Source organism: Tiliqua scincoides, chromosome 15 (genome assembly GCF_035046505.1).
Source record: "Tiliqua scincoides isolate rTilSci1 chromosome 15, rTilSci1.hap2, whole genome shotgun sequence".
Taxonomy (NCBI): Eukaryota; Metazoa; Chordata; class Lepidosauria; order Squamata; family Scincidae; genus Tiliqua; species Tiliqua scincoides.
The window spans coordinates 4,051,959-4,074,794 of NC_089835.1; the positions used below are offsets into that span (position 1 = coordinate 4,051,959).

Below are 22,836 nucleotides of genomic sequence, written 5' to 3' on the forward strand. Positions count from 1 at the left end.
TCAAAGGGCTAGGGCATTTCCAGCCCTAGCATTGAAAGAGGCTGCTCCTTCCCCAGCCTGAGTGTTCCAACATAGAGAGGAGGGCTAGAGAGGAAGCCACCCTAGGGGCATCTGGCACTGTGGAAAGTGACCCCCCTGTCCTGCTTGCCCCTTATGCCCCCCAATTGTAAACCCCTTGGGGCAGAGACCTGCCTGTCAAACTTTTTGGCACCTTATAAAGTCTGCCAGCCCAATCCTATGCATGACTATTCAGAAGTAAGTCCCATTAGTCAATGGGGCTTACTCCCAGGAAAGTGTGGATTGGATTGGGCTGTGCTGCCTGGGGGGCTGCCCCATTGCCTTGCCCCTTCTGTGTCCCCCCCCACCCCATGCACATTTCCCAATTGTAAACACCTCGGGGCAGAGACCTACCTGCCTTCTCCTCTGGCGCCAAACAGGATGTAGCCCCAGCTGGGTGCCAGCCAAGCATCGATAAACTTTAAAAACTTCTCAAACTTTTCAGCACCAGGCTCCATTTTTTTGACTGACAACCTGTCCGGGACCCACTGGAAATTATGTCATTTAATCTGGGAGTGATGATTTCACGGCCGGAAGTGACATCATCAAGCAGGAAAGTTGTTGGGAGGAGAGTGGGGGAGACATATCACCTTCAGCTCTTTAGAGAGGGTGTGACAAAAGTTGTTTTACCAGTAAATGTATATTATTTATTCGAACAACCAGCAAATCAAGGAGAAGCAGTGATGGGGGGATCCCCAAACATTTTCAACTGAGAAATAGCCAAGGGCTCAATCCTAACCCCTTATGTCAGTGCTTTCCAGCACTAGCATAACTGAGCAAAGGGACATGTGCTGCATCCTGCAGTTGAGTGGTAACTCATGGAGGCCTCCTCAAAGTAAGGGAATGTTTGTTTCCTTCCCTCAGAGCTGCATGGCCTGGAAAGCACTGACATAGGGGTTAGGATTGCGCCCTAAGGGCCCAACCCTATCCAACTTTCCAGCACTGGTGTAGCTGCAATGCAGCCTTGATTTAAAGGAACAAATGTTCCCATACCTTGAAGAAGCTTCTTTGCCCCACCACCACAGGATGCAGTGCACACCCCATTGGCACGGCTGCACTGGAAAATTGGATAAGACTGGGCCTCCAAACATCTATGAGGGTGGCATTATGTGAGTGGAAGCCAACCCCCCCCCCCCCAGTTTTAGGTTCTGTTAAAATAGTTTTTAAAAAACTTTAGAATAGTCTACAGTATTTGAACCAGCATGTAGATGCTAGAGACAAAAATTCAGTATGGTTTAACACGTTCCATTCAAATGTTAAGCTCCGCTTGGCGATGAACGTTTAAAGAGTCAAAACACAGCCCAAGCTTGGTACCTGTGTTATTTTCAGAAAGAAGCAGAAGGCATTCAGCCCCCTAAATTTTAGAGCAAAACATTGGGATTTATTTACCCATGTTTCCTAGGGACAATCACCTGAGAAGTGTTTGTTACAACTTTGAAACTGCCCATCTAGCCAGAGCGACAACCACTGGGCCACTAATTGTATGAAACATAATTTTTAGACGTAAAACATTTCCTTTAGAACGGTAGTTCTCACTCCTTCAGTACCGGGATCCACTTTTTAGAATGAGAATGCGTCAGGACCCACCAGAAGTGATGTCATGACCAGAAGTGACATCAAGCAGGAAAATTTTTAACAATCCTAGGCTGCAATTCTACCCACACTTACCCAGGAGTAAGTCCAATTTACTATTGTTAAAAGCATCTTCATAGCAGCCTGTTAAAAGTACAGATCTGTGACATTTCTCCAAATGCAATCGCATACCTTGGTAGCATTAAGTCTAATATATTAAAAATAAATCACTGAAGTGAATGGCAACCCACCTGACATTGGCTTGCGATCCATCTAGTGGGTCCTGACTCACAGTTTGAGAAACATTGCTTTAGAAAAATGCAACAGCAGAGAGAAATTCTGAATCTGTGCCGCAACACTCCTGAAGTGTAGCTGTTTAGAACGCGTCCACTTCCCCTGAGGGGAAGTTTTCCAGTTCCCAAAGAGCAACTAGAGGTGACTGAGAACAAGGTCCTGAACTGTAGCTTGGTGGCAGGACTCTTGTTCTGCAGGAAAAGACTACAGCATTTTCGGGTAGGGCAGAGAAAGACCCCCTGCTTGAAACCCAGACAAGACACTGCTAGTTGGAGCCCAAGAATGCAGGGCCAAGGCTCTGACTTGAGAGGAAGCTGAATCCTATGTTCACAAGCACGCATTACACACACAGAAACACAGACCAGAGCATGGTGGATGGAAGACGCCAGGCCCGGAGAAGAGAGTGGGGTTTTCGTTTTTATATACAAGACACATTTATCCATTAAATTTAGAACACAGTACAAAAAAAACCACTTCAACTAATTAATCTTACAATGCGGTTCATATCAATTACTGCTCTTATTCCTAATAATAAAGGAGGGGGGCATTGTAGAAGGGAGGGGAGGGGGGATTCCAGGTGTTGACTCCTTTGGATCCGCTGGGCGGTACTTTTTTGGGGGGGGGAGGGAAGGAGGAGTAAAGGAGTAGAAAAAAACAAAAACAAGAAAAAAGGCCCCTACGGCTGAACGGCTCGTAATCTGAATGAATGCAGAGAAAGAGAGAGCGCAAAAGAGAGAGAGAGAGAGAGAGAAGATACAAAGTCTATATTACATACAATAAGGGAGAGGTGGCTGGGGGGAGAACGCAAGCCCAGTCGTGCTGGCGGGGCTGCAGGGCCGTGCCGAGGGCAGGGGGAGCTCTACCCCCGGGGAGCGGGGGTCCTTCCTTCTTGGTTCGGTCGCTGTTGCTTTGTCTGTCTCTTGGTTGAAGTGTGGAGCCGCCGTCACAGAGCCCCTCAGTTGGCGCCCCAGTTGTAGCTGTTGTAAGCCGACTTGTTTGCCTGCGATTTCTGCGGGATGGAACTGCCCTGGCTGCGCTGGCCAGTCCCACTCTGTGGAGGGAGAGAGAAAAAAAGCAGAGAGGTCAGTTGAAGCACCGTTATTCGGCTGGCAGCCGTACCCGGCTCCCTCAAATCTGGCAACGATGGTGCAAAACACAAGCGACTACACAAAAGGCCCCAGGGGGCAATTCTGCCAAGCCCCCCCCCCCTCCGGCAGGTTTTTAAGAATGTAGCAAAGAGAGATGTCAGACCAACAGAAAGGGGGCTTCTTTGGGTCATCATCTCTACAGTGCAGGTGTAAAGCCACTTTGGCTGAAAAGCTGGAGGGAAGGTTTAATTTAGACACTTGGCCACATTCAGTTCTTTATAAAACACAGAAATCCGGAACTTTCTACTGCGTTGAGCTAATTGTGCTTCAGAGTTTGAATATGTTCCTTAACGTGTTAGTAGTTCTGTTCCAACTGTTACTGGGAGGCTAAAAAGCTATCTTTTGTTCAGCCTTAGAGGCTGCGATGAGAGAACGACCTGGTAAATTCCTTCCTAGGTTGGTCTGAGGTTCTAGGGTTCGGCACCAAGGAAAGCCAAACTCCATCACACCGAATAAAATACTTTCCACACAGGGCTCTGTTATTGATCACGGGAAACGGGTGGTCCATGACATGCATCCTTGCGTTATAAAAACTTTCCCCAGCCTTGCAAGCGTTCCTTCTGGGGAGGTGGAAGGAGGCAATACCTGAACCTCCCTGGGACTGAGTAGGGGTACAAAATTTACAAGGCAAAGCGTGTGCGTTCCACCAACCTGTGCGGGCGCACAGCCTGTCTGGGGCAAGGTCTGTGTGTTCCCAGGGTAGCCAGGCAGGGGGTGACTCCTGCGTTACCTGGACTTCCTTGCTGGCATTGGAAGCACAAAATCGGCTGAAGATTGGAGGGCAGGTGGTGTCCGGCCAAGGATATGGAAAATACAAAGGCACACTGGATAACCTCCCAGGACCCAAGGGTGATTTGGGGAGAAGGGCAGGACACGCCTAGATGAAAGGTGCCATGCGAAGAGAAGCATCATCAAAGATGTAGTATGACTCAGGAAGGTCTAAATAATTCCAGGGCCAAGGTACATACCGGTATGTGTGTTTTTAGTGTGGTGTTTGCCTTACAGGACGCAAGCTAGTTTACGGGTTCTGTGTGGGAGGACGGGGGGGGGGATCCTGGAAATGACTGGCGGCGGAGAGAGGCAGGGACCAGCCGGGTGGGAACCACTTACCTGCCCATCCTGCTGCAGGTGGTGATGCAAGATCTGGGAGTGTGGCTGCTGATGCGGCGCCAGGATGTGCATGAAGGGGGCTGGCGGATATGCCGCAGCGGTGGCGGGGTTGATGGGGCCACCGCTGCCCAGGGCTGACGGCAAGTTGAAGGAGGCCGCCGGGGTGCCAGTGTGGAATCCCTGCTTCTCAAAGGACTGCTGCAGGGGGGCAGAGAGAAAGAGACCCGGCATGAAAGAGCCACACGGTAGCAAAAAAAAAGCAGGGGAATGTCCTTAGCGCAGCTCTGGTGCCACAAATGAGGCCTTGTTATTCAGGTACAGCAAAGCACGAGCCAGCCTTAGGGCACCAGAGACACCCCCACAGACGGACCGCGGCTGCAGCACTCGTGGGCCGAAACCCACTCGATCAAGACTGCGAGGCTCGGCGACGGTAACTCATCTCTCTCAGGCTTCCGCTGCAATACCAACCTGCGTTTTGGAGTAAACCGAGCCAGAAATGTCTGGAACTCCCGTGTTACTGGATGTTACTGATACACCTGGAGGGGGGGAAAGGCAACTCAGCGACTGGCAAACAGCAAGACTGCGCAGAGGACAAGCACAAAAGCCTCTCCATCAACCCTTGGCCAAAGCTACTCGGCTACATAGAGCGGCTTCCAGGCCTCTGCAGAGCCCGAGCCTGCTTATGTACTCAGAATCCTGCACAGACCCCAGGTATGCGCGCTCTTAGGCCCCCCTGCGGAGCATTAAATGCAACTGGTAAGTATGCACCCAGGGCAACGCATCCTAGCCGTTAGGGATCTACTCCACCACTGTCTCCAGCCACCGACAGAGCCTCAGAATGGCGTATTCTCCTCCCCCTGCCTGGGTATGTAAGGGAGGGGTTGAGGCTTGGTGCTTGTGTCTATGTGGCTCCGGTTTTGGCATGCCTGGCTGCTCGGCTCCGAATTTAAAGCCAACTGCCAAAGTTTCGTGAAAAAAAACACTCTCACTGGGTACTGTCGAGGAGCCGGCTCTAAGAACATGGGCCCTGCTGGATCGGGCCAAAGGCGCACCAGCTTCCGGTGGCCCACTGGAAGCCTTAGGAACTACCCAAGACAACAAGAGACCAGCATCCTGGTGCTGCTCCCTTGCCCCTGCATTCTATACTGTATCTCAGCAAGGAATTTTCATCACTGCAAGCAACTTCTCAGAGCCAGGAAAGTAAGACGCTGGCTATCACGAAACCAAGCAAAGACTTTGGACCAAAGAAAGTTTTTCCTGCCCCATCAGTGTCTGTACAACATGCAGCTCTTCTGAGGGCCTGCACAGAGACTTCAGCACTCCAAAGGACCGGGTGAGCTCAAAGGGTCTGTCGACAGGGCACATGAAGCTCCCTCTCGCTCATGCTCTCTCCATCCCAAGAGGCTCCGCACAGCGACAAGGGCTGGCGGCATTGCTGGACCTCTCCTCCTCTAAGAACTATCCATCAATTTGTTATGCGCCGGGGGAAGGGCTTTGTCTGCCAGCATTTCCTGCCCCTCACTACGTGACTCAAAGGCTCTCTTTTAAGCCGGCACCAAGAGCAACACACAGATTAAGAAGAGAGAGTGGGGGTTGAGGACTCCTCTTTTGGCACCGCCCAGTGGGCCATAACTCTTAAGCAGTTTCCAATCTAACAGCAGCCAGGAGGAGAAAACCAGGTCCTAGAGAGGAAGCAAGAGGGGCCTCCGCTCCAGCTTCCGGCTGAGGCTTTCTTCAGAACGACATGCCTCCTAGTGGACAGACTGTGAAGCGCCCCACGGCCATGGGCAACTGGAGGGCAACACGCAAGGGGAAAAATTCTTCGTCCATTCTCTTTACACTATGCATATGCTTCAGCCTACACTCTCCACAGGCTTCAGCCAAAGCGGCAAGCGGCTCCGGCCTCCCCCTCTTACCAGTGCTGTATCCATGGGATCCGTAGCCACTGGGCTGCTGAAACGGGGTAGCCGAGGCATTAACGCTGACATTCACACTGTGTTGCTTGGAAGAGGTAGGAGCCACCTGGGGAAAGCAAAGGGCTGGGGAGTGAGCGGCGGCGGCGGCAGGATCGGGCTCCACCCCCGCCCCACGGCTCCACAGCAGGCCCGCACTCACGGGGAACACGGCCGGCCCGTACTGGAAGGTGCTGGGCAGCCCCGGGACTCCGGTGTAGTACGGCAGGCTGGTGTAGCTGTAGCCGGGCGGCAGGGCCGGGTTCAGGAAGGTCTGCTGGGTGGTGTGGTGGGTCTGGGTCTGGTTTTGCTGAGGCTGCGCCAGGGTCGTGGCCGGTGCCGGGGAGGAGGCGTCGCCGCGCCCAAACTTCGTGAGGTCGCCTGAGGGAGGCACGGGAGTGAGAACGGAGCCCGCTCGCCGCTGCGAGGTCTGCACTGGCGGAAGCAGAAAGCAGCGGGGTCTGCCTGCCCGCTCAAAATTGGCGAGGGAGGCCCCAACTCCCATCTCAACGCCTCCAGATGCATGACTGGTGGGGGGCATATGGGGGGGGCTTCTCCCATTGAAGCACCCAGTATGTGGAACTCCCCACCCCAGGACGTCCATCTGCTCCACTCCGCAATGACATTCCAATGCCAAGCGGCCTGGCTGAACCATGAATTGTTACCTCCCCCCCTCCCCCGCCCGGCTTTTAAAAGTCTCATTTATACCTGCTCCGCTATCTTAAGTTTTATTTGTGTTTAAAGTATCAGGACTGTTTACATGGGACACATGCCCCTTATCGCAGGACAGGCAGGCTCTAGGGCAGTGATTTTCAACCAACGCCCCGTGGCACACTGGTGTGCCACAAAAGGTCCACAGGTGTGCCGCAGAGTGGTTGGAAATTGCTGAAAGGCTCTTCCGGGTTCTACGGCTGTGTAGGGAACCGTTTGCAGCAAAGACTTCTCTCTGTCCCTGTTTCTTAGATGGCTCCTTAAGGACTTGGAAGTGTCTCCCAGAAGCCAGAAATGATATCACAAGGGGTGATGATAACAGAGAAGACCACAGGGTGGTCCCATGGTGTGCCACGGGAAGAAAAATATTGAAAATTGCTGCTCTAAAGAGGGAGTGGAAGACGTGTCCTCGTTTTTCTTTGGAAAAAACCGTCTCTTGGGGGAGTGCGGAGGGAGAGCTCCCTCGTACGCAATAGACGGTGACAAGTAAAGAGAAAGAACACATCTGGGTGGGCATAGATTTAATTTAAACCGATGCCCCATGTCTTTCTATCCCTCGAGGGGGCTAAATTCTCCTTGAGCACCACGCAGACCCTCACATGGACCAAGAAACCCAACATGTACAGATATTATTGATTACCAAGAAGAAAAAGACAGCAGCAAACCCAGGAACAAACCTTCAGGAGGGGGGGACCAAGTCATTTTCCACCTTGGCTGAAACAGTTTCACACTGGGCCCGTTCATCGGTTTGTCCCTGTCCCCAACCCTGTTACACTATTCCCTTACCACAATGAAGCTGCTGCCACTGATGAAACCCCCATCAGGTTAGGTCATGATCTGTTTGCTGGTCCTGCCCTGCTACCCCCGCAGGTGAAGACCAGTGTCCCCAGCCATTAGGCCACCGTGTGTACCCCTGCAACTACCAGGTCTCACACGAGGCCACCGTGTGTACCCTGCAACTACCAGGTCTCACATGAGGCCACTGTGTGTACCCCTGCAACTACCAGATCTCACAGCTTAGGAGACCCCCTGCATCACCACTGCTCTCATCCGAAAGAAACCAAACCCTGTAGCTCCATCCCTCAAACTTTCTAAAGCGCAAGGAAGATGAGAATGTAAGCCCAGCACACTTTCAGCACACACTTCCCACGTGGATCGACACACACACACACACACATGAACATGCCAGATTACTAACTGCCGTCTCCTGGTGCACAAAGAGGAGAGCAGGTTTCATCCAACCAAGGGGCGACCATCTCCCTACCAGAGTAAGGGTTGCTGCTCAGGCTAGCGTCCCTTCCGGTCAATTGGGTGGTTGGCGTGGGGAACGGGATGCTGTAGTAATCCTGCAAGAGAAGAGGGGGGAGGGGTTTGAGTACGTGCATCTCAGAAGGCTCTCCTGCTGGAGAAACCGAGCTCCTGGGGCAGGAGATCCCATGAGTACGGCTCTATTACGTCAGGACAAAACATAGGGGTGCAGTTCTCCCCCCAAGCTTCTTTTATTACTAGTAAAGTACACTTGATACTTCCATAAACGTACCTTGCATATTAAGTGCCCGCACACAAACCTGTACGTTTATTCGCCGTGCAAATTTAGAACATTCCCATTTGTAGCATTTTATACTGGGAGCAGCAAACCATGAGAACGGCAATCTATCGACATGCAACATGGGCTGACACGGGAGGTGTCTGGTGTGCTCCCTGGGGCATTTGGTGGGCCGCTGTGAGATACAGGAAGCTGCACTAGATGGGCCTGTGGCCTGATCCAGCGGGACTCTTCTGATGTTCTTAACTACAATTCCCAGGAAGCCTTGCAGGTCTCTTGTTATCCGGTGTGCTCCCTGGGGCATTTGGTGGGCCGCTGTGAGATACAGGAAGCTGGACTAGATGGGTCTATAGCCTGATCCAGTGGGGCTGTTCTGATGTTCTTAACTACAATTCCCAGGAGGCCTTGCAGGTCTTCTTGTTATCTGGTGTGCTCCCTGGGGCATTTGGTGGGCCCTGTGAGATACAGGAAGCTGGACTAGATGGGCCTATGGGCTGATCCAGTGGGGCTGTTCTTAGGTTCTTAACTACAATTCCCAGGAAGCCTTGCAGGTCTCTTGTTATCTGGTGTGCTCCCTGGGGCATTTGGTGGGCTGCTGTGAGATACAGGAAGCCGGACTAGATGGGTCTATGGCCTGATCCAGTGGGGCTGTTCTGATGTTCTTATGAGGAGGCAGGTTTCAAATACAGAGGTTGAAATTTAAGCTTCTCACACAAACACAGAGAAAAGACCAGTGGGGTTTACTCACCAATGGAAACCTTGTCTGAAGCATCTGCAGGTCGTCATAGCCATAAACCTGTGGCTGCAACAGAAGCAGAGATGGGTTAGGGGGAAAAAAAAAATCAAGGCCTGACCTCTTTGAGTGGGGGTGGAAACAGAGAGTTTTCCAGACTACCTCTAGATTGGGTAACTTTCGAACACCCTACACTGGCGGGGATTGGATTTGGCACCCAAGTTGGATTGTGTTGCTTTGTGTTTACAGACACACAACTACATCTATTGTAAACATTCTCACAGCCCCAACCCCAGAGGAGTTCCCTGAAAAAATACGTACAATTTTGAAACATCCCCCTCTGAATACTGTGACCCCCATTCAGTTATTTTTTTAGAAGGGTCCCCCACTGCCAAGCTGCACAGCTGCCCCACTTCAGCCAGCCCGAGGGCAAGGCACATCTCACGCCCACTGTTCTAAGCTGCCCCTTCACGGCTTCTGTCCGAGCCGGATGTTGCAAGCGCAAGCAGGCTGGAGGGCTGCTTCGACTGCATCCGGTGCCAGCTCTGAGTTTCTCTCCCATGCTCTGTCCCTCCTGCCACGCCACGGTCAAGAGCCGGGCAGGATCTACTGGCATGAGTCGTCGGCTGCTGGGAAGGGGCGAGGGGCTACTCACCGGGTAGGCGTGCAACAGCCCCGGAGCCATGATGTACGGGTTCGGCAGCAAAGGCGGCACGCCGGGAGGCAAGTTGGGAGGAGCCTTTCCTGGAGGGGGGGGAAAGATGGCAACGTTACAGCTAAAGTCAGTCATGTGCCACAGCCGTACCCTCCCACACGCTGCCAGGGAGGGGCAAGGAAGCAAGAGTAAATCCCGGTTTCAGACGAAAAGGGATTAAAAGGGAGTGGGTCCTACAGCACAGGTCCCATCTTCCACCCCTCAAGCAGCAGGCTGGATAAGACCCCTCTCCGCCCAAGATCTTGGTGGACCGTGCCAGTGTCAGAGAGCATCACTCTCACTTCCTGGCTTCTTAAGAAGGGGTGGGCAGGCCCTCCGATCCAAAGCAGAGCCCAGGCCTGGACGCACTCAAACAAGGAGTTTGAAAGCGAACGCAGGGATGCATCTAGGGGACCTGCACCGTGACGGGAAAGCAAGAGTCTTATGTGTGATTACAAATGGGAGCCAGAAAAAAACGCACCACGGAATGAGCAGACTAAGTCATGCTGCTTCACTATCAACCCAACGCGGGGCTCGGAGGGAGGCGGTACCTGACGTCGTGGCAACGGAGCTGCGAGTCGTGGCGGTGACCGTGGAGTTGCTGCTGAGGTTCAGGCCCAAGCTGCTGACGCTGCTCAGGGTAGAGGAGGCGATGACCACAGGCGGCGCGGCCGAGACCGTGCTCGAGGAGGTGGAGAAAGTGCTGGCGGAAGAATGGAGCCCGGCTTCGCTCTCCACACTGGTGTGCTGGGAAAGGGAGACGGGGAGAGAACCCCGATGGGGTCAGGATCCGGGGAGCGCGGCTGCCGGCGCCTCGGGATCCCGCCTGACGTGTCGGAGTACTGCAGTTCAGCCAGCCACGGGGTTCGGCCAGGCCGCATCCGGTTGCGACTCCGTGTTCGCTGTTGCGCACCCGTCGCCCCCACGCAGCTACGGGCCAAGCTGGGCGGGAACTGGGCGGGTGTGCCGTTTTGCAGAGAGGCCCCAAACAGAACACGCGGCCAGTCTAGTCCTTTGCATTTCCTTGCCCCATTCTGAACCAGTATTACTCAACACGCAATGAGCTCTAGGGCAGTGCTTTGCAACCAGCTTCTGCCCCACAGCACTGCCCTGCCTGGCCCCATACATCTGGGGTGGTGAGGCACCAGTGGGCAAGATGTTGCTGCTTGGCTACTGGCCCTCCAGAAGAGACGACGTGGTTTGGGGGAAGATGGTGCACAGCAAAGCCCCAGCTGTGGGGCAAAACTGGCACTTACAGGAGGTTTAAAAGCCCTGTGCTGGACCTATGGTACAAGCAACAGAGGCCTTAAGGGCTCTCTCGCTCCCGTTCAGCTGCAGCACACAGCAGCATATAGGCCTTGCTTCTTTGAGCCTCTGTCCTCCCTATTTTGAGACGTGGGGATACTATTAATTACCCCTCCAGAGTTGTTGCAAGAGCCTCGAAAAAGGGCCTGTTTTGCAAGTGATTGTCTGTTATCAGATCATGACATTGCAGCTTGAACGGGAGGGGAGGACAGAATCCCAAATGCTCTTTTTCCACCTGGCCATCTAAGAAGCACTATACATACAAGCACTCTACGTACATACAAGCTTCTCTCTCCTTGACCCGCTTACTAGTTCTGTCGAATGCCCCTTGCGTACTGGGTATCTTTTTTTTTTTTAAAGGTACACGCATTTTAACAAGTTCTAATTTACACAGACTTCCTTGCAGAAAAACTCAGAAATCTAAGGGAAGCCACAGGAGAGATGGGAGGAGCCAGCCCGGCGCACACATTGGAGGAGGGCGTCTGTAAATCCCATCGCCAACATTGCGAGTGGTGTACAGATGCCAACGGAACATTCCAAGCCCTTGGACTAGTCCGTTCACCAATTAACAAACTGGGCCAAGCAACTGCTTCTGTGTCCTCCCATATGCAGAGCATGTGTGAGTTACAATATCACAGCACGTGTGTGAATTATGGCATCATAAACTTGACAATATAAAGCGTGTGTAAATCTTCTTGAGGCCCCCTGTACGCTGCAACTCCAGGGAACTGGATACCCAAGTACAGATTCGCTGGACGCAATTTTCCCTTGCAGGGCATGTACCTCTTGCGCACCGATGGAGGCGCATACTTGCTTGAGCGCATACAGGGCAAGACTGCAGGATGTACCCAACCCCAGCACCAAATGCAACCCTAGATTAGGTGGCTAGAAGGGCAGGAGGCAGGCACACACACACACACACACACACACACACCCCACCCCCTCTCCCGCACCCCTACTCACCAAGAGAGTGGAAGTCGATGTGCGACCAGAGGAAGTGGATGAGGACAGGCTGTTTTGCTGCGTGGGTAATGTGCTGCAAGAAGGGAGAGGCATCACTGGTCAGACACAGGCCTGCACTCCCCGTAGCCAGAGTTTAGCGGTGGCCACCACAACCAGAGCTGTGAGATCTCCTCTAAGGAAGGCACACACACCCCTGCACCCAGTAGCCAAGCTAAAGCCTCCTGTTTTTGTTGGACTTGCTTTTCAGGGACACTTCTCTGATACTCTGCCCTTGTTTAGTCTGCTGCTTTCCTTGTTTTTGCCATGCAGACGAGTTTTGAAAACAGATACCTCTGTGTTTTTCAAAACCATCTCACTACCCTCACAAGACTGCTTTCAAGAACTGCTGTGGCTTCAAAGCAGCGCACAAATCAAGCGACATAAATGTGTACTTCCAACGCGTTTATGTGTTGCTTTTCCGTTAAAAATACACAACAGCACCCAATTCAAAATCAAAATGAAGTAAAGGCGAAATGAGAGGCTGATGGGATGCAGATTCAGAAGCCCCCAATTCTGCTTTCAAAAACCTACCCCTCTGCTACAAATGGTAGGACCCAGAAACTTATAAGCTGCCTTGGGCATTTGCCATGGCAAGGGGAAGGCAGGATATACATTTTTAAAATAAATAAACGTGGGTGTGCTTGTTTCCATTGCACCTGCAGAGCTCCAGGGCTGGCCCAAGGAATGCCCGCCCGTCTGCCAGCCATTGCCTCCACCATGTCTCTTGGTCCCTAGCAGAAGTGAACGTGGAGGAGAGGTGAATAAGCTCGACAGCCCCCCCGATTCCTAGTGCCCAGGGCAGCACATCAAATTCTGGTCACTGTTTGCCTGGCAACTGGGCACCCACCGTCACTGCCCTCCTCAATGAAAAGAGGAAGAGAAGAGTGGCAGACCAGACTGGCCAGAGACACTCTAGCCCTTTCTTCTTGTCTCCTCTTCACATATCTTCTTCCACTGTGCTCCCTTCTTTCTCTCACTAAAGCGGCAGAAGGAGCAACCTCCCTACCGATTCACCATCTGAGGAGACCACCACAGACGGCCACAGATGGAGGCCAGACACTCCACAGATGGAGGAGCTGGCCTTGCAAGCAGGAGCAAACGGGCAGGAGGAGGGAGCCAGCCTCCACCAACTGAACTCTTTCATTTTCACTCAGCGGCTCTGTGCACACCTCCTTCGGCTTCTTACTGGGGGGGGGCAGGAAGGTGGTTTGAGAGCGCTTGACCCACAAGCACCACAAAAAAAGACAACCAAGAGCAAGGCAGTGCTGGAAAGGGGGAAAGGATCGAGCCCGCTGCCTCTGGAGAGGGCCCAAACCACCCGGCCACTACCTGCTGTGTTGCGTGGTGGCCGCGCTGGGGAGCTCCTCGGCGTGATTCAGGCTGCTCAGCACTGACGAGTGCTGGGTCGCCGTGGTGAGCAGGGACGCTGCTGACACGGTGTCGTTGAGAGGGGCGGCGATGCTGGGGGCGGAGGGGGAGTCCGATTTCACCGCAGGACCTGCCGAGCCTATTGTGTTGAATGCAAAAAACCACACAGAAGTTAAAAACTGGGAACTGCACCTCCCTCGTCGCAAATGGCCCTTTGGGTGTCCAGCCCTGTGCTTCTTGCAATTGTTTCACAAGTCTCTTGTTTGTCCAATCCCCGTTTAAAAGGCGCTTGAAGCTGTGGCCGGCATGCCATTTTTTGCTTGCGCGCCACTTCTCAGAGCTTCTTGGGCGACCTTGGGCCAGTCACTCTCGGCCTCACCCACCTTGCAAGGTTTTTGGCCAGGGCAGAAAGAGGGGAGGAACCATGTACACTGCCCTCGCAGTAGCAAATCCTTCCAACGCCAGTCAACACACAGCTACATGTTCACCCCACTGCCAAGACCGCGGCCATACATGGCCCACACATCACACGCAGCCCACACACATCACTCCCGACCCAGGTGCTCCCTGTCGGCGCGCTTACCTTCAGCCGTCTGCGTGGTTTGCAACTGTGTGGGTGGCACCGAGCTGAAGCCATTCTAAGGAGAGAGACGGGCACACAGAGAGGGGAAGGGTCAGCAATGGCTGCTGCTGCAGGCACACACTTCTGGAACGGAGACTAAGCCACCATCCCGCACCAGCCCAGATCCAGCCGGGGCAACTGCTGTGATTAAGCTCAGGGGGCCACTGCGCATCCAGCTAGATGGCTCGAGCATATTCCCCTCAAGGCTACCCTCCTGAATCACAGCACCTTGCCCTCCACAGTCGCTAACCAGAAGTCTCAGGGAAGCCCACCCCACAGCCCATGGAGCCAACAACAAACCTCCCCTTATCCTCCCACAGGTATGTCTAATCTTCTCCTAAAGCGTCAAAGCTTGTGGTCAGCACCACAACCTGCGTCGACAGATTCTGTGACAGGCCCAAACTGCCACTTATGGCAACGACAGCCTCTCCTCCAAATTTAAAGGTAGGACCTAGGCTTAAAACCAGCCCTTACAGTGCGCTAATTCAGATCCACTTCCCTCTCAACCAGCAAGGAGACTGCTCCCCCTACCACCAGTCCCCCCCCAACATGACCTACTGGAAGCAGGGCTTTGCTAGTAATCAAGACCCTGGAGCTCTGGCACCAGGCAACATTAAGAGCTCTGGAACTGCAAACGAAACCCCAAATCCTAACTCCAGCTCTGGAGGGGGGGGGGGTGTCAGTGCAATGGCCCTGCACCTCTAAACAAGAATCCAAGTAAGTAGCTCAATGCATCAGACCCTTCAAGCTTGCACCTGGTTAATTGTCTTAATTCTCCTGCTTTTCATGTTGCTACAGGTGTTTTGTTTCAAGAGTCGAATGTGCAGTTGAGACAATTTCTCAGGTTAAATAGTTATCACTGCCTACATTTTGTGTGTGCGTGTGTTCCACTACGCGCAAGGCAGTTTGATCTTCTGCAAGCAACAGACCTAAGCCAGCGGAAAAGCTTCTCAAACTGCATTTCAAGGAGTTCAGGTCTGACGGAGCCTGAACTGTCAGAGGATCTGCCCCCTACCTTTGCCTGGGTCAAGTCTTTCTGGGGTGAGGAGGAAATGGAGTTTGGATACCGCCGGGTCTGGGTGGATCGCTGCTCGTACAGGGGTCCCTGAGCGCTGTTTTGGGAGGTATACGTTGCGGTGGGCAGGGGGCTGCTCTGGTAACCCGCCTCCTGGCTCTTATTGGACGAAATTGTGGACAGAGACTCACTGGAGAAAAGACACAGAACATGGTTGACGTGAGCAGGTAGAAGGTTTGAAAAAGCACAACTACAGCAATTAAGGCTGCGATCCTAACTGCACTGGCCTGAGAATAAGCCCCATTGAACAAAACAGTAGACCTGGTTAGAATTGCGGCCTAAGACACACAGAGTGAGGGCCATGCAGCAATCGTTTTGGACAACAAGCTAATATTTAAAATGGAAGACAGGAATCTGGTGCAAGAAAGCTAGCTGCTGTTCGAGTACTGTGGGCGGATGGCTGGCCAGCCAGCTGGGGTCCCGCACGGCCAGCTGTGCCGATAAGCCCACGACTTGCTATGGCACACACTTCCCCCTTTTGTGGCTATGGAAGAACCAGAAAAGGTCTACTTGTATGCAGGTGCAATTGAATTCAGCACATCCGGTTGGTTTGCCGTCAACAAACTAAACATGGTGGGGCTGGAGCAGCAAATGCTTTGGCCCACCTTCCTCTACCTGAGATCAACAGGCTGATCAAGAGCCAGAAGTGACTCATGGCTTCCTCTGGCTGACATTTTGTTCTGAGGCACAGACCTCCCCAATAGCCAGGGCTCCTAGATGAGGCAAACCCCACCTGATGCTTCAACCAGGTCCCCCTACCTCACAGTGGGGCCCTCTGTGCGCTTCCTCTGCTCTCTGTCTCTCAAAACTGAGGACACACTATCGCCGTGCCACTCCCTGACCCACCTCGTCTTCCTGACTGGCCACCACCAGACAGGAAGAGAAACTGTCACCGCTCATGCGGCAAGACGGTAGACCTGTTGCAGGGCAGGGGTTGGAGAGGGTGGGCCTCGGCTCTTGACAAGCTGATGTCCCAAGTCATGTTTTCAGAAACAATGAAGTCATCCCCTCCCACCACTGTGCCCCACCTTTTTCAGAAGAAAACTCCCCTCCCCCCCACCCCGGGAGGATGCCACAGTCCCGATTAGTACCCGGGACTCCCATCTTGGGCCTACAGCAGCAAAGGACATCAGCGCTCCCCTGTCGTGGTGAAGGTAGGGGCCAAGCAGCAAGTCTCTTTTGTATCTGGGGTGCTCCCTGGGGCATTTGGTGGGCCGCTGTGAGATACAGGAAGCTGGACTAGATGGGCCTATGGCCTGATCCAGTGGGGCTGTTCTTATGAAGAAGGAAGCAGCGTCCGTGTGACAGACCCCCCTCGTCTTACCTTGCCGTGCTCGTGTACAGGCTGCTTGGCGGCTGGCTCATGGGCGCGCTCGTGGCAGGTGTCGATTCATACTCCGAGAGGACAGGCTCTGAGCCGAACTGCAACGCTCCGAACTGCAAGTTGAGGCCCGAGATGTCCGCAGAGCCGGGCATCTCCACTGCCAGAGCAGGAATCTGAGCGGGGCAGAGCGTTTTGCTGAGCCAAGCTGACGGCACCATGTCGAACCAGATCATCCCCCCAAGACAGGGGGGCAAGGCTGCGGATGCGGCCTGAAGAACTGCAGGCCCACCCACTCTTCCTCTAGTCTGAGTACCAAGAATCCTGGTTTGGCAGCCAGTGAGAAGCTGGGAGTTTAACTATAGACAGAGTTAAACTCAAAGAGTTTAACAGAGGTCTGTCCTTCCTCCTGGAAGGTAGGACCGGAACTGGGAACAGGAAGAGACGCCCCCCCCCCCACGTGGGAGGAGTATCCGTTCATTGAAGTTCCGATCCTACCTTCCAGGAGGAGGGGCATCCCAGCAGTAGGAATGCCAGCCCTCCCTTCCCAGAGAATCACAGTGTAAAAGCAAACTAAAGTTCAGCCACATGACCCCATTCGTGAAGCTGAGGAGGGTGCGTTCTGTGGGAGGGCACTAGAAGGAAATCCGTGGGCTCTGTTGGGGTTCAGTGTCAACTACAGCTAGCTGATGTCTGACGCTTTGGGAGGATTTGTCGTTTTTCAATGTCTTGGCACCTAGGTGGTAATCCTGAACATCAACTGGTTGGCAACCTTCAGTCTTGAAAAACTATGGTATAAGCCTACAATGCCCGGTATTCCCAGGCGGTCTCCCATCCAAGTACTAACCAGGCCTGACCCTGCTTAGCTTCCAAGATCATGGTATGAGCCTACAGCACCCGGTATTCCCAGGCGGTCTCCCATCCAAGAACTAACCAGGCCTGACCCTGCTTAGCTTCCGAGATCATGGTATAAGCCTACAGCACCTGGTATTCCCGGGCGGTCTCCCATCCAAGTACTAACCAGGCCTGACCCTGCTTAGCTTCCGAGATCATGGTATAAGCCTACAGCACCCGGTATTCCCAGGCGGTCTCCCATCCAAGTACTAACCAGGCCTGACCCTGCTTAGCTTCCGAGATCAGACGAGCTCGGTAGTCCTGAGCCATTCCCATACCTTTGATGTTAGAGACGCTTTTTTCTTCTGTGGCTTCAATTTCTGCTGGGCTGGCTGGGGACTGGAGGACTGGTTGTCTGAGGAGCCGGGGGACATCTGGGGAACGGGGTTGGTTTTGCTGGCCAGCGGGGACGATGGGGGTGGCGGAGCCGTGACAGAGGCCGTCACCACGGGCTGCTTGTCCTGCAGAAACACCTCCATCATGGTGGACGTGTTCGGGAAAGCCTGGCGTTTGGCAAAGGGGCTGTGTACGGTGGAATCCGACGGGTTCTTTAGATCTGCTTGCCGGAAAGAGGAAAGAGAGTTACTCCCCAGGCCCTTAAAAAAACAAAACCCAACCTGTGGTACATGGCTTTCAGCCTTTGTAGTTCTGCAAAATCACCCAAAAGGAAGGCCCACCAAAGCAAAGACTGACTGATTTTTAACACAAGTACATTTGAACAACTGCAGATTGCAAGGGCTGTTCCCTCCAGTGGGAGGGAGAAATTCCTGTCTCTAAAATAGTGCCTCCCCCAAGCAAGTTTGTGGATCATCTTCAAAGTGTGCTTTCTTCCTTTGAACTGCTTTTTTTTAGGTAGAAAAATGAATAGCAAGGGTGAATCTTTACTCAGAAATCTCAACATGTTCAGTGGGGCTTACTCCCTTGGAACTGTGTTTAGGACCACAAACTCAGGGCCCAATCCTATCCAACTTTCCGCCAGCAATGCAGCCCCAAGGTAAGGGAACAAACATTCCCTTACCTTGAGGCTGCCTCTGGGGCTCACAGCACAGGATGCAGCACGCACCCCACTGGCACAGGTGCATTGTCACTGGGAAGCTGGATAGGACTGGGCCCTTAAGTTAAGTTGAGGCATTATCTTAAGATCGGGTGATTAAGAGTTTAAGGAGGCTTCAACAGCTTGCGAAACCTCCAATGTAAGTGAGGCGGGCTTTTTCACTACTAGCCCAACATAGCGCTTCCACTTTTTAAAAAGTGACTTCTACACTCTCCACACTGCTTCTCAAATTCACTAAAAGCATTTATGCCCTGCTTTTCCCAAAGCTCAAGGTGAATTACAAAGCTGACATAAAATACAGAGTAAAACTATAAAGTTGGCAACCTTCAGTCTCGAAAGACTATGGTATCGCGCTCTGAAAGGTGGTTCTGGAACAGCGTCTAGTGTGGCTGAAAAGGCCGATTCGGGAGTGACAATCCCTTCCACACTGGGAGCAAGTGCAGTCTGTCCCTGGCCTGTCTCCCTGGCTATGGGCCTTCCTTCTTTGCCTCTTAGCCTCAGACTGTTGGCCAAGTGTCTCTTCAAACTAGGAAAGGCCATGTTGCACAGCCTGCCTCCAAGCGGGCCGCTCAGAGGCCAGGGTTTCCCACTTGTTGAGGTCCACTCCTAAGGCCTTCAGATCCCTCTTGCAGATGGGATAAACTATAAAATGCACAGTTAAAATCTAGATCAGTGTTTCTCAAGGTTTATCCTCCGCTGTACCACTTCACATGTTCCACCTCTTTGAAGCGTCACCAGTAGTAACTGGTGATGACATCACCACCAGTGACTTCTGGGTTAGGAGGCCAGATGTGATGCAACAAACACCAATAAGAGGCTCAGGGTGAATAGTAGGGCTTTTCCAAATGTGGGAAAGCATGGTTTGGAGCTCTGCTGCCAAGCCAAGCCTCCTTCCGCAGTTTGTTGCATCACATTCCTGGTCTCTCTGGTGAGCAGCAGAGATACGGGGTCCTGTGAGTACCACCAAACACTACCTCAAGTACTACTAGTGGTACCCATACCACTGGTTGAGAAATACTGATCTAGATCATCGTTTCCATCTTTTTTTTAATTCTCACTTCATGTCACTACCGCTTTAGTTTTGAGAGTTTGGCTAATGGATTCTCTGCATTTTAACTGATTTTTTGCCAGGTGCCTCCTGGGGGCTGAAAGGAAAGATGTACGAGATCTCTAGATCGAGTGAGGGTTACAAATACAAAGGTGACTCAACCAACCACCTGAACCAGATGACCTCTGCTAGTGCTTGCCTCACTTAGGAACTGCCCATTTCTGAACTTACTAGAATCCTGACATCTGCAGCTCTGATGCAAGAGCTAAAATTATTTATTTTAGAGCTTATTTAGTTTAAGCATCTATAGCTTGCTCCTCTGTCCCCAACAAGAGAACATAAAGCCATTTTAAAATCACACAACACAGTCTTACAAGCAAAACCCAAAAGACAGAGAAGGGGCAAAACAAACTAAGTAGACACATCCGCTGGGAAAAGTCTCTGGTGTTTGCTTCAAGGCTGACAATGACTGGGCCTGCCCTAGATGCCACCACTGAAAAGGCCCTGACCTCATGTTCTAGTGAACCATGCTTCTGGCAGGCAACCAGACACAGAACAGTTCCGAGTGCAATAAAACGCTTCCACTACCAAACAGAAATGCTGAAACTTATACCAAATGTTAAAAGCAAGCAATCGCCGGCTTGTTGGAGGACAACAGGCAGCTGGTCAGCTACAGATCGCACAGCCACATTTGCCTGTGAACCCCAGTAATTTCTGTGGCATACACTGTCCCCCCTTTAAGGCTACAGCGAGAGCCGGAAAGGGTCTACTGGTATGCAACTTGCCCCGCCCCCCCGAGGTCTCTCCCACCGCAAAGCAAAGTTACACCAGGGGAAACGTGGATTTCGGACATTGCAGAACTGGTGACTAAGCGAGCCAATTACCTCTGTAACTCCCCAACATGCAACACTATGCTTTTAAAAAGGAAATCTCACAGTTGTGTCAAGCAGCAGTGACTGCTCATTCCTTTATCAGAAGCCACTTTGGGTTCTGGGACCATGGGGCGCGGGGGAGGTGCATGTGGTACGGGCCTGCTAGGAGTTGCTCAAGATGAAATGTTCCCCCCTCGTCAAACACACAGAACACCCACGCATCAAGACGACAACTAGGCTATTACCCCGCCCCTTTCCTGCATGTTAATGAGGGAGAGAGGATCATCACGTGCAAAAGAAGCAATTTGCTGTTTACCACCACTTTGGCCCTGCACAACAAGCCTGTCTCTCTGATCCTTTCTGTGTCCCTGCCTTGCAACTTTGGGGATGGGACCGTGACTCAGTGACAGATCCCTTGCTCGGCAGGCAGAAGGTCCCAAGTTCAGTGCCTGGCAATGTCTTCGATGGGCAAGACCCTCATTCCAAAACCCTGGAGACAGGCTGCCCGTCGGTCCTTGGCGATACATAGCTAGGTGGGCCCAACCTTTGACCTCACTCAGCAGGACTAGTTAAAGCGGTCTTGGCAAATGAAAGCTCGGGCCGTCGTCAGGTTATCGCAACCTGCAAGGTGCCACGAGACCCATTCCCACTCCTCTGCTGAAACAGTGGGCCTTGCCGCTTTCAGACGAAGGGTCCTCTTACCATACTGCACGAGAGAGGAGGACTGGGTGGTTGCGCCGATGTCCCAGGAGGCGGTCGAGCTGCTGCTCCCAGCGGGCTGGGTGTGCTGGGCTGCCAGCTGGGCAAGGGCCTGGGCGGTCTTGAACTGCTCCAGGAACTGCGAGCCAGTGGTCGTGGTGGCGGCCGTCCCGCTGCCGCTCTTGGCCTCGCCGACGTCGCTGAACCCCTTCCCCAGCATGCTGACCTAAAGCAGTAGGAAGCAATATTTATTCATTTAAAGAATTTATATCACTCCTGCACTCAAAGTGGTTTGCAGAATAAAACTGATGCCAATTAAATTAAGACACTAAAATAAAAACATTAAGACAAAACAAACCCCAGGGGTCGCACAACTATTAAAATCCCATGTCCTTAAAAACACAGGCCCGCAACATCAGTCAAAGGCCTTCCTGAATAAAAACGTCTCAAGGCTCCACCGAAAAGTCTCTTAATTCAAGGGGGAGGGAATTCCACAATCAAAGAGCCACCACCAAGACGGTCCTATTTCTCAGTGCCATCCCCCTCATCTCTACTGGTGATGGCACAGTCAAAAGGGCCCCCTCTGATGACCTGAGAGAACAGGCAAGAGCATATGGGAGAAGGTGGCCCCCAAATACCCGGGTCCCAAGTTGAAAAGGGTGGATCTGACGTGGCACGGATGAGTCAATTATTCAACTGCAGTCTCAAGTTCAAATCCCTCGAGGACTGGGGAGTAGGGTTAATGTAATTACTACCCTGCTGGAGCAACCAGAAGGTTCACCTAGCCCAGAAATCTGCTTCCCACGTCACCTAGATGGTCCCAGAAAGCCCCGTTGGCTTACCATGCCGTGATGGGAGAAGGTGTTCGCCGAACTCGGCTGGGACCCAGAGCTCTGCTTGGAATTGCTGAACACCAGGGGCTGGCTGAGTGTAGGCGCCTGTGAGGAATCCAGGTTGGACGACTCATTCTCCAGAGAAGAAGGGGTCTTTCCTAACAGCACCGCCAGGTCGATTCTAAGAGAGGGGGGGGAACCCGCCACAATTAGCACACATTTCCACGCCATCCCTCCCACTGCTAGCCTCTCCCTCCTAAAGCTACATGCTGGGGCATTTGGTGGGCCGCTGTGAGATACAGGAAGCTGGACTAGATGGGCCTATGGCCTGATCCAGTGGGGCTGTTCTTAGGTTCTTAACTACAATTCCCAGGAGGCCTTGCAGGTCTCTTGTTATCTGGTGTGCTCCCTGGGGCATTTGGTGGGCCGCTGTGAGATCCAGGAAGCTGGACTAGATGGGCCTATGGCCTGATCCAGTGGGGCTGTTCTTAGGTTCTTAACTACAATTCCCAGGAGGCCTTGCAGGTCTCTTGTTATCCGGTGTGCTCCCTGGGGCATCTGGTGAGCCACTGTGAGATACAGGAAGCTGGACTAGATGGGCCTATGGCCTGATCCAGTGGGGCTGTTCTTAGGTTCTTAACTACAATTCCCAGGAAGCCTTGCAGGTCTCTTGTTATCCGGTGTGCTCCCTGGGGCATCTGGTGAGCCACTGTGAGATACAGGAAGCTGGACTAGATGGGCCTATGGCCTGATCCAGTGGGGCTGTTCTTATGTTCTTAACTACAATTCCCAGGAAGCCTTGCAGGTCTCTTGTTATCTGGTGTGCTCCCTGGGGCATCTGGTGAGCCACTGTGAGATACAGGAAGCTGGACTAGTTGGGCCTATGGCCTGATCCAGTGGGGCTGTTCTTATGTTCTTAAAGAACC

The 22,836-nt window shown here is 52.8% G+C and overlaps 1 protein-coding gene across 4 annotated transcripts in view; it reads right to left on the reverse strand.

Annotated features, from left to right (window-relative positions):
• Nucleotides 1-2,332: 2,332 nt before the first annotated feature.
• Nucleotides 2,333-22,836, reverse strand: part of UBAP2L (ubiquitin associated protein 2 like) — a 41,915-nt gene continuing 21,411 nt past the window's right edge. For 3 of the 4 annotated variants that reach the window (XM_066610359.1, XM_066610358.1, XM_066610356.1), the window contains 17 exons: nt 21,920-22,091; nt 21,081-21,303; nt 17,683-17,960; nt 16,514-16,686; nt 15,130-15,319; nt 14,076-14,130; nt 13,454-13,631; nt 12,086-12,158; nt 10,369-10,564; nt 9,779-9,867; nt 9,139-9,192; nt 8,109-8,190; nt 6,297-6,514; nt 6,098-6,203; nt 4,650-4,717; nt 4,182-4,379; nt 2,333-2,974 (listed from right to left, as the gene is read on the reverse strand). In XM_066610359.1, the coding sequence (XP_066466456.1) occupies nt 2,879-2,974; nt 4,182-4,379; nt 4,650-4,717; nt 6,098-6,203; nt 6,297-6,514; nt 8,109-8,190; nt 9,139-9,192; nt 9,779-9,867; nt 10,369-10,564; nt 12,086-12,158; nt 13,454-13,631; nt 14,076-14,130; nt 15,130-15,319; nt 16,514-16,686; nt 17,683-17,960; nt 21,081-21,303; nt 21,920-22,091 (2,449 nt within the window). In that variant the 3' untranslated portion in view covers nt 2,333-2,878. The remainder of the gene's footprint in view (nt 2,975-4,181; nt 4,380-4,649; nt 4,718-6,097; nt 6,204-6,296; nt 6,515-8,108; nt 8,191-9,138; nt 9,193-9,778; nt 9,868-10,368; nt 10,565-12,085; nt 12,159-13,453; nt 13,632-14,075; nt 14,131-15,129; nt 15,320-16,513; nt 16,687-17,682; nt 17,961-21,080; nt 21,304-21,919; nt 22,092-22,836) is intronic. The other variant, XM_066610357.1, reaches the window with a different exon arrangement.